At 59.2% G+C, this 15,670-nt stretch overlaps 1 protein-coding gene and 1 long non-coding RNA gene across 2 annotated transcripts; one reads left to right on the top strand and one right to left on the bottom strand.

Moving 5' to 3' along the window:
- Positions 1 to 948: 948 nt before the first annotated feature.
- LOC133209110 (metabotropic glutamate receptor 6-like) lies at positions 949 to 14,579 on the bottom strand. Its single transcript, XM_061347515.1, has 9 exons — positions 14,112 to 14,579; positions 11,024 to 11,240; positions 9,898 to 10,033; positions 8,157 to 8,311; positions 7,350 to 7,499; positions 6,017 to 6,214; positions 4,572 to 4,708; positions 3,101 to 3,641; positions 949 to 1,375 (listed from the first exon to the last, which is right to left on the bottom strand). The coding sequence occupies exons 1-9, from the start codon at positions 14,385 to 14,387 to the stop codon at positions 969 to 971; spliced, it is 2,217 nt and encodes a 738-aa protein (XP_061203499.1). The 5' UTR covers positions 14,388 to 14,579; the 3' UTR covers positions 949 to 968.
- Positions 1,178 to 4,985, top strand: LOC133209116 (uncharacterized). Its single transcript, XR_009724599.1, has 3 exons — positions 1,178 to 1,317; positions 3,112 to 3,327; positions 4,615 to 4,985. It is a non-coding gene; the product is annotated as an uncharacterized LOC133209116 (long non-coding RNA).
- Positions 14,580 to 15,670: the final 1,091 nt, after the last annotated feature.

Below are 15,670 nucleotides of genomic sequence, written 5' to 3' on the forward strand. Positions count from 1 at the left end.
CCTCGATGGCCTTCAAGCTCCTGTTCTTTCCCAATGCCACCTGGGAACTCCCTTAAAGCTCTCTCTTGTGCCCCCCAAGTTGGGTCCATGCTAAGCCCCATAGTCCAGCCCTGAACCAACCCAACCCAAACTCATCCCCAACTCAAGTCAAGCTCAACTCCATCCCCAAACCAACCCCAACTCAACCCAATCTCATCTCCAACCCAAGTCAACCCCAACCCAACCTCAACCTCATCCCCAAACCACCCCAACCGAACCTAACCGCAACCCAGCCCGAAGTTAATCTCAACTCTATCCCCAAACCAACCCCAGCCTCAACCCCAACCTAACTGCAACCCAATCTCATACCCAACCCAACTTCAATCCCAACCCCAACCCAACCCAACCTCAACCTCATCCCCAACCCAATCCCAACCCAACCTCATCCCCAACCCAATCTCAACCTCAAACCAACCCAACCTCAACCCCAGCCACAACCCCACTTAATCTCAACCCCAAACCAACCTCATCCCCAACCCAATCCCAGCCCAACTCAACCCCAAACCAACCCCAACCTCAACCCCAACCCAACCTCAACCCCAGCTTCAATCCCAACCCAAACTCAACCCCAACCCAACCCCAACCTCAACCCCAAACCAACCTCATCCCCAACCCAACCCCAACCCAACCTCAACCCCAGCTTCAATCCCAACCCAAACTCAACCCCAACCCAATCTCAACCCAACCTCAACCCCAAACCAACCTCATCCCCAGCCTCAATCCCAACCCCAACCCAACCCCAACCTCAACCCCAAACCAACCTCATCCCCAACCCAACCCCAACCCAGCCTCAACTCCATCTACAAACCACCCCCAACCCAACCCCATTCCCCCCCCAACCCATCCCCACCCCAACCCCAACCCCTCACCTCTTGTGTCCCCCCCCAAACCCCCATTCCCCCCCTCAAACCCTCCCAGACCCCTTGACCTCATCCCCTCCTCACCCTCTCAGCCGACCGGGCCGCGCCGAAGAAGATGGGCCCGAAGGCCAACCACACCACGCACGTCGTGTACATGGCGAAGCCGATGGGTTTGGCCTCGTTGAAGGTCTCGGGGACGCCGCGGGCCTTGACGGCGTAGACGGTGGTGGTGAGCATGAGGAGCAGAGCGTGGGCCAGGCAGGCCAAGGTGGCGCCCTCGGCCATGTCGCAGCGCAGCACCCCCCGTGCGTCCTCGGGGTCCGGGGTTCGCCCCATCTCGTAGTCCACCAGGGCGTGGGGGGGACGCAGGAGGAGCCACATGGCCGCCCCCACCAGCTGCATCCCGCTGAGGGCGAAGGTGATGACGAGCTGCGAGGTGGGGCTGATGAAGCGGGGGGGCGTCACTGAGCGCTTCCCTATAAAGAGGGGGCACACGAGGGGTTGTGGGGTGCACAGAACCTATGGTCAGCCCCACAAGTCACCTTGGGGGAAGACATGGTAGATGGGGGTGGTTGCGGTGAGGAGCTCGCCATAGGTAGAACCCCATCCCATGTCCCTCAACCCATCCTTTTGACCTTCAATTGGACCCCTATGTGGTTCCTGGGACCTCAAGAACCTATGGTCAGCCCCATAAGTCACCTTGGGGGAGGACGTGGCAGATGGGGGTGCTTGTGGTGAGGAGGTTGCCATAGGTAGAACCCCATCCCATGTCCCTCAACCCATACTTTTGACCTTCAATTGGACCCCTATGTGGTTCCTGGGACCTCAAGAACCTATGGCCATCCCCATAAGTCACCTTGGGGGAGGATGTGGTAGATGGGGGTGGTTGTGGTGAGGAGCTCAGGGTAGGTAGAACCCCATCCCACGTCCATCAACCCAAACTCTTGACCCTCAATGGGACCCCATGGAGGTCCAGAACCTATGGTGAGCCCCATAAGTCACCTTGGGGGAGGATGTGGTAAATGGGGGTGCTTGTGGTGAGGAGCTCAGGGTAGGTAGAACCCCATCCCATGTCCCTCAACCCAAACTCTTGGCCCTCAGTTGGACCCTTATGTGGTTCCTGGACCCCATGGACCTCCAGAACCTATGGTGAGCCCCATAAGTCACCTTGGGAGAGGACGTGGTAAATGGGGGTGCTTGTGTTGAGGAGGTCGCCATAGGTAGAACCCCATCCCATGTCCCTCAACCCATCCTTTTGACCTTCAATTGGACCCCTATGTGGTTCCTGGACCCCATGGAGGTCCAGAACCTATGGTCAGCCCCATAAGTCACCTTGGGGGAGGACGTGGTAGATGGGGGTGCTTGTGGTGAGGAGGTCGCCATAGGTAGAACCCCATCCCATGTCCCTCAACCCATCCTTTTGACCTTCAATTGGACCCCTATGTGGTTCCTGGGACCTCCAGAACCTATGGTGAGCCCCATAAGTCACCTTGGGAGAGGACGTGGTAAATGGGGGTGCTTGTGGTGAGGAGCTCGCCATAGGTAGAACCCCATCCCACGTCCCTCAACCCATCCTTTTGACCTTCAATTGGACCCCTATGTGGTTCCTGGGACCTCAAGAACCTATGGCCATCCCCATAAGTCACCTTGGGGGAGGATGTGGTAGATGGGGGTGGTTGTGGTGAGGAGCTCAGGGTAGGTAGAACCCCATCCCACGTCCCTCAACCCAAACTCTTGACCCTCAATGGGACCCCATGGAGGTCCAGAACCTATGGTCAGCCCCATAAGTCACCTTGGGGGAGGACATGGTAGATGGGGGTGGTTGTGGTGAGGAGCTCAGGGTAGGTAGAACCCCATTCCATGTCCCTCAACTCAAGCTCTTGACCCTCAATTGGGCCCCTATGTGGTTCCTGGACCCCATGGAGGTCCAGAACCTATGGTCAGCCCCATAAGTCACCTTCGGGGGGGACGTGGTAGATGGGGGTGCTTGCGGTGAGGAGGTCGCCATAGGTAGAACCCCATCCCACGTCCCTCAACCCATCCTTTTGACCCTCAATTGGGCCCCTATGTGGTTCCTGGACCCCATGGAGGTCCAGAACCTATGGTCAGCCCCATAAGTCACCTTGGGGGAGGACGTGGTAGATGGGGGTGCTTGTGGTGAGGAGCTCGCCATAGGTAGAACCCCATCCCACGTCCCTCACCCTGCTCGAAGATGCGGTAGATGCGGTTGGTCTTGGTGAGCAGCGCGGCGTAGCTGAGGCTCATCCCTAAGCCCAGGAAGAGCCTCCTCATGGCGCAGACGCCCACCCCCGGCTCGGCCACCATGAGGAAGGTGATGCCATAAACCAAAGCGATGCCCACCAAGAGGACGTAGCTGAGCTCCCGCCCCGACGCCTTCACGATGGGCGTCTCGTGGTGCTTGATGAAGGTGAGCAAGACGAAGGCGGTGGCCAACAAGCCCAAGGTGGCCAAAGCCAAGGGGACGGCGGCACAAGGGTCCCCCCAGCGCAGGCGTAGGACGGGTGTGGGGCGGCAGGAGGTGTGGTTACTGGTGGGGCGCAGGTGGGGGGGGCAGGCCTGGCAGCTCTGGGGGTCGGCCAGGAAGCGGTAACCGGAGCAGAGCTCGCAGTGCCAACAGCACGGGACCCCCTTCACCGGGGTCTTCTTCTCCCCAGGACCACAGGGGAGGCTGCAGACCGAGGGGGGCACGGAGCGGTTGGAGCCCCACGTCATGGCGTCCACCTGGGGGGGCAGGTAAGGGGGCAGGAGATAGCCAGCGGTGGTGGGGGAAGGGGGAGTTGGATATAGGGTGTGTGTTTGGTCATTGGGGTCCCACCAGTTGACCATAGGGGTGTCCATATGGTCATTGGGGTCCAAGTGGTTGACCATTGGGATCCCACAGGAGCACCCAGTTGACCATAGGGGCATCCATATGGTCATTGGGGTCCAAGTGGTTGACCATTGGGATCCCACAGGAGCACCCAGTTGACCATGGAGGCATCCATATGGTCATTGGGATCCAAGTGGTTGACTATTGAGATCCAACCAGTTGACCACAGGGGCGCCCAACTGATCATTGAGATCCCACCAGTTGACCATGGGGCACCCAACTGACCATGAAGGCACCCACTTGACCATAATGGCACCCAATTGCCCATGGAGGCACCCACTTGACCATGGAGGCACCCAACTGACCACAGGGGCACCCAACTGACCACGAAGGCACCCAATTGACCATGGAGGCACCCAACTGACCATGAAGGCACCCAATTGACCATGGAGGCACCCAATTGACCACGAAGGCACCCAATTGACCATAATGGCACCCAATTGCCCATGGAAGCACCCAATTGACCATGGAGGCACCCAACTGACCATAGAGGCACCCAACTGACCACGAAGGCACCCTATTGACCATGGAGACACCCAATTGACCATAATGGCACCCAACTGACCATAATGGCACCCAATTGACCATGGAGGCACCCAATTGACCACGAAGGCACCCAGTGACCATGGAGGCACCCAATTGACCATGAAGGCACCCAATTGCCCATAATGGCACCCAGTTGCCCATAATGGCACCCAGCTGACCATGGAGGCACCCAATTGACCCCTGAGGTCCCACCAGTTGCCCCTGGGGCACCCATGGGGGGGGGGGTCAGCACCCACCTGCAGGTGCAGGCCCTGCACCCACTGTCCCACAGCTCGGTAGCTGCCGCTGCCGTTGGCGCCCTGGAACTGGAAGATGTCGTATCTGCCCGGAGCATCCCCGTTCTCATTGAAGCTCACGGGGGTCCCTGCGCTGCCTGCACCAGTATGGACCAGTACAGACCAGTATGGACCAGTACAGACCAGTATGGACCAGTACAAACCAGTATGGACCAGTACGGACCAGTACAAGCCAGTATGGAACAGTACAAACCAGTATGGGCCAACCAGTACAAACCAGTATGGACCAGTACAAACCAATATGGACCAGTACAAACCAGTATGGACCAGTACAAACCAGTATGGACCAACCAGTACAAACCAGTATGGACCAGTACAAACCAGTATGGACCAGTACAAACCAGTATGGACCAGTACGGAGAATTACGGACCAAGCCAGGCCCAGGAATACCAAGTAAGGACCCACTGAGGACCCTCCCTGTGTGGTCTCCAGTGCCCCCCAGCCCCCTTCCAGTGCCTCCCCGTGTATCCCAGTGCCCCCCCAGTATGGTCTCCAGTCCACCCATTCTCCTATTCCATCCCATCCCCTTGTCCCCTTCCCAGTCCATCCCAGTCCCTTCTAGTCCCCTGCCAAACCTTCTCAGTGCCCTCCCACTCTATCCCATCCCCTCCCATCCCCTCCCATCCCTTCCCAGTCCATTCCTATCCCTTCCTATTCCCCTTCCATTCACTTCCCATTGCCCTCCAGCCCCTTTCTAGTGCCTCCCAGTCCATTCCATCCCCTCCAATTCCCACCCCATCCCTTCCCAGTCCATCCCATCCCATTCCCATTCCCATTCTCATCCCATTTTCATTCTCATCCCCTCCCATCCCTTCCCATTCCCTTCCCAGTCTGAGCACCCCACAGCCCCCTCCCAGTCCCTCCTATTGCCCCCATTCTCATTCCTATCCCATTCCCATCCCATTCCCATTCCCATCCCATTTCTATCCCATTCCTATTCCCACCCCATTCCCACCCCATTCCTATCCCATTCCTATCCCATTCCCATTGCATTCTCATTCCTATCCCATTCCCACCCCATTCCTATCCCATTCCTACCCCATTCCCATTCCCAATCCATTCCCACTCCATTCCCATTCCCACCCCATTCCCATTCCTATCCCATTCCCATCCCATTCCCATCCCATTCCCATTCCTATCTTATTCCCATTCCTATCCCATTCCCACCCCATTCCCTTTCCCATCGCATTCCCACCCTATTCCCACCCCATTCCCATTCATATCCATTCTCATTCCCACCCCATTCCTATCCCAGTCCCTCCCATTGCCCCCATCCCCATCCCATTTCCATTCCCATCCCATTCCCACCCCATTTCCATTCTCATTCCCACCCCATTCCTATCCCAGTCCCTCCCATTGCCCCCATTCCCCCCCCCCCGCTCACCGCTGAAGTTCACCCCCCGGATGTGCTGCAGGAGGCGGCGCCCGTCGGGGGGGTCCATGTGGGGGCAGAGCCCCCCCCCGGGGCAGAGCTCGGCCGCGAGGCTGTGCAGGGCGCGCGCCATGGCCAGCACGGCGTCAATGACGAACTGCACCTTCCCCTCCTGCTCGTAGGGCGAGTCCCGGCCGATGCGCTCCCGCCCTGACCCACACTTGGGGGTCAGACCCAGAGAGCGCTGCCCGGACCCACACTTGGGGGTCAGACCCATAGCACTGCCCCATAGCGCTGCCCGGACCCACACTTGGGGGTCAGACCCACAGAGCGCTGCCCTGACCCACACTTGGGGGTCAGACACAGAGAGGGCTGCCCGGACCCACACTTGGGGGTCAGACCCACAGAGCGCTGCCCTGACCCACACTTGGGGGTCAGACCCATAGCACTGCCCCATAGCGCTGCCCAGACCCACACTTGGGGGTCAGACCCACAGAGCGCTGCCCTGACCCACACTTGGGGGTCAGACCCACAGCGCTGCCCGGACCCACACTTGGGGGTCAGACCCAGAGCGCTGCCCGGACCCACACTTGGGGGTCAGAGCCATAGAGCCCTGCCCTCCCCTGCCCCACACTTGGGGTCAGACACAGAGCCCTGCCCTCCCCTGCCCCACACTAGGGGGTCAGACACAGAACCCTGCCCTGCCCTGCCCCACACTTGGGGGTCAGACCTATAGCTCCGCCCTGTCCCACACTTAGGGGCCAGACCCACAGTGCTGCCCTGCCCCGCACTTGGGGGTCAGACCCAGAGCGCTGCCCTGACCCACACTTGGGGGTCAGACCCATAGGATGCCCTGCCCCACACTTGGGGGTCAGACCCATAGGGCGCCCTGCCCCACACTTGAGGGTCAGACCCATAGGGCGCCCTGCCCCACACTTGAGGATCAGACCCATAGGATGCCCTGCCCCACACTTGAGGATCAGACCCATAGGATGCCCTGCCCCACACTTAGGGGTCAGACCCATAGGGCGCCCTGCCCCACACTTGAGGGTCAGACCTATAGCACTGCCCTGCCCCACACTTGGGGGTCAAACACAGAGAGCTGCCCCATAACATTGCTCTGCCCCACACTTGGGGCTCAGACCCACAGTGCTGCCCCACACTTGGGGGTCAGACCGGTAGCACTGCCCTGCCCCACACTTGGGGGTCAGACCCACAGTGCTCCTCCAGGGAGCTATGGGGCAAGCAGGGCTCTATGGGGCAGGCAGGGAGCTATGGGGCAAGCAGGGCTCTATGGGGCAGGCAGCGCCCTATGGGGCACCCCGTGAAGCAGGCAGCGCTTTACCTGTGCACTTGCGGACGGGCCCGCCGTGGGGCTCGCTCTGGGGCTCGCTATGGGGCAGGCGGCAGTTGAAATCCTCCTCCCAGAACTCGTGGAACCAGAGGTTGCGGCGGTTGTTCTCCAGCGAGCGGGACGTGAAATACTCATCGAAGCCTGCAGGGGGCGCCCCATAGCTCCGTGCGCCTCGCCCCATAGCGCCCCATAGCGCCCCATAGCGCCCCATAGCACCCTAGCACCAGCTCCTCGCCTCATAGCGCCCTATAGAGCCCCATAGCACCCCATAGTGCCGTAGCACCAGCGCCTTGACCCGTAGTGCCCCATAGCGCCCCATACAGCCCCATAGCACCCCATAGCACCAGCACCTTGCCCCACAGCACTCTATAACGCCCCATAGCACCCCATAGCACCAGCGCCTCGCCCCACAGCACCCCATAACGCCCTATAGAGCCCTATAGAACCCCATAGCACCCCATAGCACCATAGCACCAGCGCCTTGCCCCACAGCACCCCATAGCGCCCCATAGCACCCTATAGCGCCCCATAGCACCCTATAGAGCCCCATAGCACCCTATAGCGCCCCATAGCACCCCATAGCTCCCTATAGCACCCCATAGCTCCCCATAGCGCCCCATACAGCCCCATAGCACCATAGCACCACCGCCTCGCCCCATAGCGCCCCATACAGCCCCATAGCACCATAGCACCACCGCCTTGCCCCATAGCGCCCCATAGCTCCCCATAGCGCCCCATAGCACCCCCCAGCGCCCCATAGCGCCCCACAGCCCCATGGCGCCCCCTGCCGGCACTGACCGGGCACCGAGGCGCGCTTGGGCAGGATGGTGATGGCTCCGTCGGCCGCCGGCTCCAGCCCCAGCACCGGGCCCAGCTTCGCCCCCCACGAGTCCGAGCCCACCCAGGAGAAGTGACCGGAGAGGTTGGCGCGGGCGGCGGCCTCCAGCACCCGCCTGGGGACGGAGCGGAATGGGAGAGACTGGGAGGGACTGGGAGGGACTGGGATGGGAATGGACTGGGATAGGAATGGGATAGACTGGGATGGGAATGGACTGGGATAGACTGGGATGGGAATGGGATAGACTGGGAGGGACTGGGATAGACTGGGAGGGACTGGGATGGGAATGGGAATAGACCTGGATGGGAATGGGATAGACTGGGAGGGACTGGGGCAGATTGGGATGGGAATGGGAGGGACTGGGATGGGAATGGGATAGACTGGGAGATACTGGGAGAGGAATGGGAGGGACTGGGATAGACTGGGAGTGGAATGGTGGTCAATGGGAAGGACTGGGATGAGCTGGGATGAGAATGGGATGGACTGGGATAGGAATGGAATAGTCTGGGAGGGACTGGGATGGGAATGGGCTGGGCTGGGCTGGACTGGGAGAGGAATAGGAGGGACTGGGAGAGGATGGGATGGACTGGGGTGGACTGGGAGTGGAATGGTGGTCAATGGGAAGGACTGGGATGAGATGGGATATTAATGGGATGGACTGAGAAGGGAATGGGATAGACTGGGATGGGCTGGGATAGACTGGGGTGAACTGGGAGTGGAATGGGATGGACTGGGGTGGACTGGGAGTGGAATGGTGGTCAATGGGATGGGCTGAGAGACTGGGAGGGAAATAGAGGGGACTGGGATGGGCTGGGAGTAGAATGGTGGTCAATGGGATAGACTGGGACGGACTGGGAGAGGAATAGGAGGGGAATGGGATGGACTGTGATAGACTGGGATGGATTGGGATAGACTGGGAAGCACTGGGAGAGGAATAGGGGGGGATGGAATGGACTGGGATAGACTGGGAGGGACTGCTCTAGACTGGTCCATACTGCTCTGTACTTTTCTACACTGCTCTACGCTCATCTATACTGGTCGATACTGGTCTATACTGGTGTATACAGATTTATACAGGTCTATACTGGTTTATGCAGCTTTATTCTGGTCTAGATTGGTTTATACTGGTCTCTACTGCTTCATACAGATCACTCAGCTCATCCCATCCATCCTGGTGAACACCTTGGCCTGTGCTGGGCTCACTGGGGAGCGGTTCCTGGGCCAGTTCCTGCTCTCTACTGGTAAGAACTGGTTTATACTGGTTTATACTGGTCTCTACTGCTTCATACAGATCACTCAGCTCATCCCATCCATCCTGGTGAACACCTTGGGCTGTGCTGGGCTCACTGGGGAGTAGTTCCTGGGCCAGTTCCTGCTCTTTACTGGTTTATACTGGTTAATACTGGTCCATACAGATCACTCAGCTCATCCCATCCATCCTGGTGAACACCTTGGGCTGTGCTGAGCTCACTGGGAAGCGGTTCCTGGGCCAGTTCCTGCTCTCTACTGGTTTATACTGGTCTATACTGGTTTATACTGGTTTATACTGCTCCATACGGATCACTCATCTCATTCCATCCATCCTGGTGAACACCTTGGGCTGTGCTGGGCTCACTGGGGAGCGGTTCCTGGGCCAGTTCCTGCTCTCTACTGGTCTATACTGGTTTATACTGGTTTATACTGGTTTATACTGGTCCTCACCGGATGTCGTCCTCGTTGGCGAACAGCACCACCCCGCGCGCCGTCGATGTCTCCATGAGCCTCCCGATGACTTTGTCGAACTCCCCCGGGCGCGGCTCCCGCGGGATCTTGATGGATTGAGCGATGCAGAGGCCCCCTGCGCCGGGGACACCCACCAGTGCCCACCAGTATGGACCAGTATGGACCAGTACACCCCAGTATGTCTCAGTACCTCCCAGTACACCCCAGTGTGTCCCAGCCCCCCCCCCAGTCCTCTCCCAGTTCCCCCCATTCCCTCCCAGTCCCTTCCACTCCATCCCACTACCTCCCATTTCCCCTCCCATTCCCTCTCAGTATATCCCAGTGCCCCCACCCGGTCCATCCCATTCCCCTCCCATTCCATCCCATTTCCTTCCCACTCCATCCTATTCCCTCCCATTCCCCTCCCACTCTAACCCACTCCATCCCACTCCCCTCCCACTCCATCCCAGTCTATGCCACTCCATCCCACACTCTCCCATTCCCTTCCCAATCCATCCCATTCCCTTCCCACTCCATCCCAGTCTATCCCACTCCATCCCACTCCCCTCCCACTCCATCCCATTCCCATTCCCAACCCATTCCCACTCCATCCCATTCCCTTCCCACTCCATCCCAGTCTATGGCACTCCATCCCAGTCCATCCCAGTCCATCCCAGTCTATCCCACTCCATCCCATTCCCATTCCCATCCCATCCCATTCCCATTCCCATCCTATTCCCTTCCCTCTCCATCCCCATTCCCATCCCCATTCCCATTCCCATCCCATCCCATTCCCATCCCATTCCCTTCCCACTCCTCTCCCAGTCTATCCCACTCCATCCTCTTCCCATCCCACTCCATCCCAGTCTATCCCACTCCATCCCATTCCCATCCCATTCCACTCCATCCCACTCCATCCCAGTCTATCCCACTCCATCCCATTCCCATCCCATTCCACTCCATCCCAGTCTATCCCACTCCATCCCACTCTATCCCACTCTATCCCATTCCCATCCCATTCCCATCCCATTCCCATCCCATTCCCATCCCACTCCCCTCCCACTCTAACCCACTCCATCCCATTCCCATTCCCACCCCATCCCCATTGCCCCCCCCCTCTCCCCACCGGCCTCCCTGGAGCTCTGCACGAAGGCCTCCACCCCGCTCTCCCCGTAGCTGCCCTCGGAGGCCACGGTGGCCACGTAGCTCCAGCCCAGGGCCCTCGTCACGGCCACCATGGCCTGGGCCTGCTCCGAGTCCGGCGGCACCACCCGGGAGAAGAACCCGTAACGGGCAGGGTCACTGAGCTCCGGGGCCGTGGAGGCGTAGCTGATCTGGGGGATCTGGGAACGGTGATGGGATACGGGTGGGAATGGGGCCAGCATCATCGGGTACCAGCCATGGGCATCCTGTGCCAGCATCATCGGGTACCAGCCATGGGCATCCTGTGCCAGCATCATCGGGTACCAGCCATGGGCATCCTGTGCCAGCATCATCGGGTACCAGCCATGGGCATCCTGTGCCAGCATCATCGGGTACCAGCCATGGGCATCCTGTGCCAGCATCATCGGGTACCAGCCATGGGCATCCCGTGCCAGCATCATCGGGTACCAGCCATGGGCATCCCGTGCCAGCATCATCGGGTACCAGCCATGGGCATCCCGTGCCAGCATCATCGGGTACCAGCCATGGGCATCCTGTGCCAGCATCATCGGGTACCAGCCATGGGCATCCTGTGCTGAGCTATGGGGATAGAGCCTTGGAGCTGATCTGGGGGATCTGGGAACGGTGATGGGATACGGGTGGGAATGGGGCGGATGGAGCCGAGCATCATCCAGTACCAACCATGGGCATCCTGTGCTGGTAGGGATGGGGCATGGGGATATGGGGATAGAGCCTTGGAACTGAGCTGTGGGGTCTGGGAATGGCACTGGGGACATGGGAACATGGGACGGGGGGGGACACAACAGTCAGGACATATGGACACTGGGGGGGGGGACCTAATCCCATGGGATATCCATGCCCCCCCTTGTGTATTCTGTGTCCCTAATCCCTCCTAATCCCTGGAGCCATTTGCTGCCATCCTGGGGCATTGTGGGTAATGGGGGGGGGGGGTGGAAGGGTCCATTGGGAATGGGGGGGTCAGAGCGGCCACCAATGCCCCCCCCACGATGTCCCCAGTGTCACCTTGACCACCATGATGGAGATACACTGGCCACCATGATGGAGACACCTTGACCACCATGACGGAGATACCCTGGCCACCATGATGGAGACACATTGGCCACTATGATGAAGACACGTTGGCCACTGTGGTGGAGACACCTTGACCACCATGATGGAGACACCTTGACCACCATGATGGAGACATATTGGCCACCATGATGAAGACACATTGGGCACAATGATGGAGACACACTGGCCACTGTGGTGGAGATACCTTGACCATCATGATGGAGATACATTGGCCACTGTGACAGAGATGTATTGGCCACCATTATGGAGATGAACAGAAACACATTGGCACCATGATGGACACAGATGGTGATGGAGCCACACTGACGACCATGATGGAGACACCTTGACCACCATGGTGAGGATACATTGGCCACCGCGATGGAGACATGTTGACCACCATGATGGAGACACATTGACCACTATAATGAAGACACCTTGACCACCATGATGGAGACACGTTGACCACCATGATGGAGACACATTGGCCACCATGATGGAGATACATTGACCACTATAATGAAGACACCTTGACCACCATGATGGAGATACATTGACCACTATAATGAAGACACGTTGACCACCATGATGGAGACACATTGACCACTATAATGAAGACACCTTGACCACCATGATGGAGACACCTTGGCCACCATGATGGAGACACATTGACCACTATAATGAAGACACATTGACCACCATGATGGAGATACATTGACCACTATAATGAAGACACGTTGACCACCATGATGGAGACACATTGACCACTATAATGAAGACACATTGACCACCATGATGGAGATACATTGACCACCATGATGGAGACACATTGACCACGATGATGGAGACACCTTGGCCACCACACTGGAGCTGGAACTTGCCCCCTTCCCCATGGCCCCACTCACATTGAAGAGCTGCAGCACATTGGCCACCATGATGGAGATACACTGGCCAGCATGATGGACACAGATGGTGATGGAGCCACACTGACCACCATGATGGACACAGAACTCGCCCCCCCCCCCCCACTCACATTGAAGAGCCGCAGCACATTGGCCACCATGATGGACACAGATGGTGATGGAGCCACATTGGCCACCATGATGGAGACACATTGGCCACCATGATGGAGATACACTGGCCACCATGATGGACACAGATGGTGATGGAGACACATTGACCACCATGATGGAGACACATTGGCCACCATGATGAAGACACCTTGACCACCATGATGGAGATACACTGGCCAGCATGATGGACACAGATGGTGATGGAGCCACACTGACCACCATGATGGAGATACACTGGCCACCATGATGGAGACACATTGGCCACTATAATGAAGACACCTTGACCACCATGATGGAGACACACTGGCCACCATGATGGACACAGAACTCGCCCCCCCCACTCACATTGAAGAGCCGCAGCACATTGGCCACCATGATGGACACAGAACTCGCCCTCCCCATCCCCCCACTCACATTGAAGAGCCGCAGCACATTGGCCACCATGATGGACACGGAACTCGCCCCCCCCCCCTCCCCCACTCACATTGAAGAGCCCAGCACATTGGCCACCATGATGGACACAGAACCGCCCCCCCCCCCCCCACCACAAAACCCACACACACAAACAACCCCCCCCCACCACAAAACCCACACACCACCAAACACACCCCCCCCACAAAACACACACCACCAAACACAACCCCCCCACCACAAAACCCACACACCACCAAACACAACCCCCCCCCCACAAAACCCACCCCCCCCAAACACACCCCCCCCCCACCAAAACCCACACACCACCAAACCCCCCCCCCCCCACCCCCCACCACAAAACCCACACACCACCAAACACAAAACCACATTGGCCACCATGATGGACACAGATGGTGATGGAGCCACATTGGCCACCATGATGGAGCCACATTGGCCACCATGATGGACACAGAACTCGCCCCCCCCACTCACATTGAAGAGCCGCAGCACATTGGCCACCATGATGGACACGGAACTCGCCGAAGCCCCGATGACCCCCACGAGTCGCTCTGGAGGCGGCCGCCGGGGGGCGCTGCCATCGGCGCATCTCCCTTCCCCTTCCACCGGGGGCAGGAGGCTACGGACGAAGCCCAGCGCCTGCTCCAAGGCGTAGGTGTCCCGGGAGCAGGTATCCAGGATGCGGGCTCCCAGCGTGAGGTTGGGCAGCACCGTGGGGTCCCCGTTGACGCGGTCCAGGGCGTAGAGCATGGCCTCCAGGCGGTGGATGCCCTTCTCCTTCTTGATGGGGCCGCACGGGACCCCCGCAGGACCCCGGGCGTGAACGGGGAAGAGGCCCCCCAGGGTCAGGTCCCCTTCCAAGCGGATGCCGTGGGGCTGGGTGGGAGATGGGGCGGGGAGGGTGGGGGTCAAGAGGGTGCTCAAGGGGAGCAGGAGGTGCAGCATGGTCCTGGGCTGTTGGGGGGGGAGAAAAGAGGGGTTGGAGGGGGGAATGGGGGGTGGCGTCCTATGGGGCAGGGATAGTGCCCTATGGGGCAGGGATAGTGTCCTATGGGGCAGGGATAGTGGCACTCTATGGGGCAGGGATAGTGGCACTCTATGGGGCAGGGATAGTGTCCTATGGGGCGGGGATAGTGCTCTATGGGGCAGGGAGAGCATCCTATGGGGCAGGGATAGTGCCCTATGGGGAGGAGAGTGGCACTCTATGGGGCAGGAATAGCACCCTATGGGGCAGGGAGAGCACCCTATGGGGCAGGGAGAGCATCCTATGGGGCAGGGAGAGTGGCATCCTATGGGGCAGGAGTAGCACCCTATGGGGAGGAGAGTGGCACCCTATGGGGCAGGGATAGCATCCTATGGGGCAAAAATAGCACTGTATGGGGAGAAGAGTGGCACGCTATGGGGAGGAGAGTGGCACCCTATGGGGCAGGGAGAGCATCCTATGGGGAGGAGAGTGGCACCCTATGGGGCAGGGAGAGCACCCTATGGGGAGGAGAGTGGCACCCTATGGGGCAGGAGTAGCACCCTATGGGGCAGGGAGAGCAACCTATGGGGAGGAGAGTGGCACCCTATGGGGCAGGGATAGTGCCCTATGGGGAGGAGAATGGCACTCTATGGGGCAGGAATAGCACCCTATGGGGCAGGAATAGCACCCTATGGGGAGGAGAGTGGCACGCTATGGGGCAGAGCCACCCCCTATGGCTCAGGGACATCTGGTGCCTATAGGGTGGGTGATGTCCCCCCCCCCTCCAGTGGTTGAGCCCAAAGGGGGGGTCCGGGGGGGCCCAAATCCCTCCCCCCCTCCCCCCCCCCGCAGCTGGATTAGGGGGGATGGGGGGGGGGAGGGGATAATCCAGCTGCTCGGCTGCAGCTGGGAGGGGGCAAGGGGAGGCTATGGGGAGGTGTCTGGGGATATGGGGGGTTAAAGGGGGATATGGGGGGTTAAAGGGGGCTATGGGGGGGTTAAAGGGGGTTATGGGGGGGTCTAAGGGGATATGGGGGGGTTAAAGGGGGTTATGGGGGGGGTAACATGT

The sequence above is a fragment of the Neopsephotus bourkii genome, unplaced genomic scaffold (assembly GCF_033783945.1).
Source record: "Neopsephotus bourkii isolate Nb327-2 ecotype Australia unplaced genomic scaffold, CSIRO-AGI_Nbou_v1 NB_51, whole genome shotgun sequence".
Classification (NCBI taxonomy): domain Eukaryota; kingdom Metazoa; phylum Chordata; class Aves; order Psittaciformes; family Psittacidae; genus Neopsephotus; species Neopsephotus bourkii.

Bases quoted from the DNA above. Each gene is read 5' to 3' on its own strand.
- LOC133209110 (XM_061347515.1), bottom strand. From the start codon at position 14,387: ATGCTCTACGCCCTGGACCGCGTCAACGGGGACCCCACGGTGCTGCCC. The intron at 11,241-14,111 runs GTGAGTGGGGGG...CACCGTTCCCAG, and splicing joins ATGTGCTGCGGCTCTTCAAT to ATCCCCCAGATCAGCTACGC. The intron at 8,312-9,897 runs GTGAGGACCAGT...CTCCGTCCCCAG, and splicing joins GCCAACGAGGACGACATCCG to GCGGGTGCTGGAGGCCGCCG.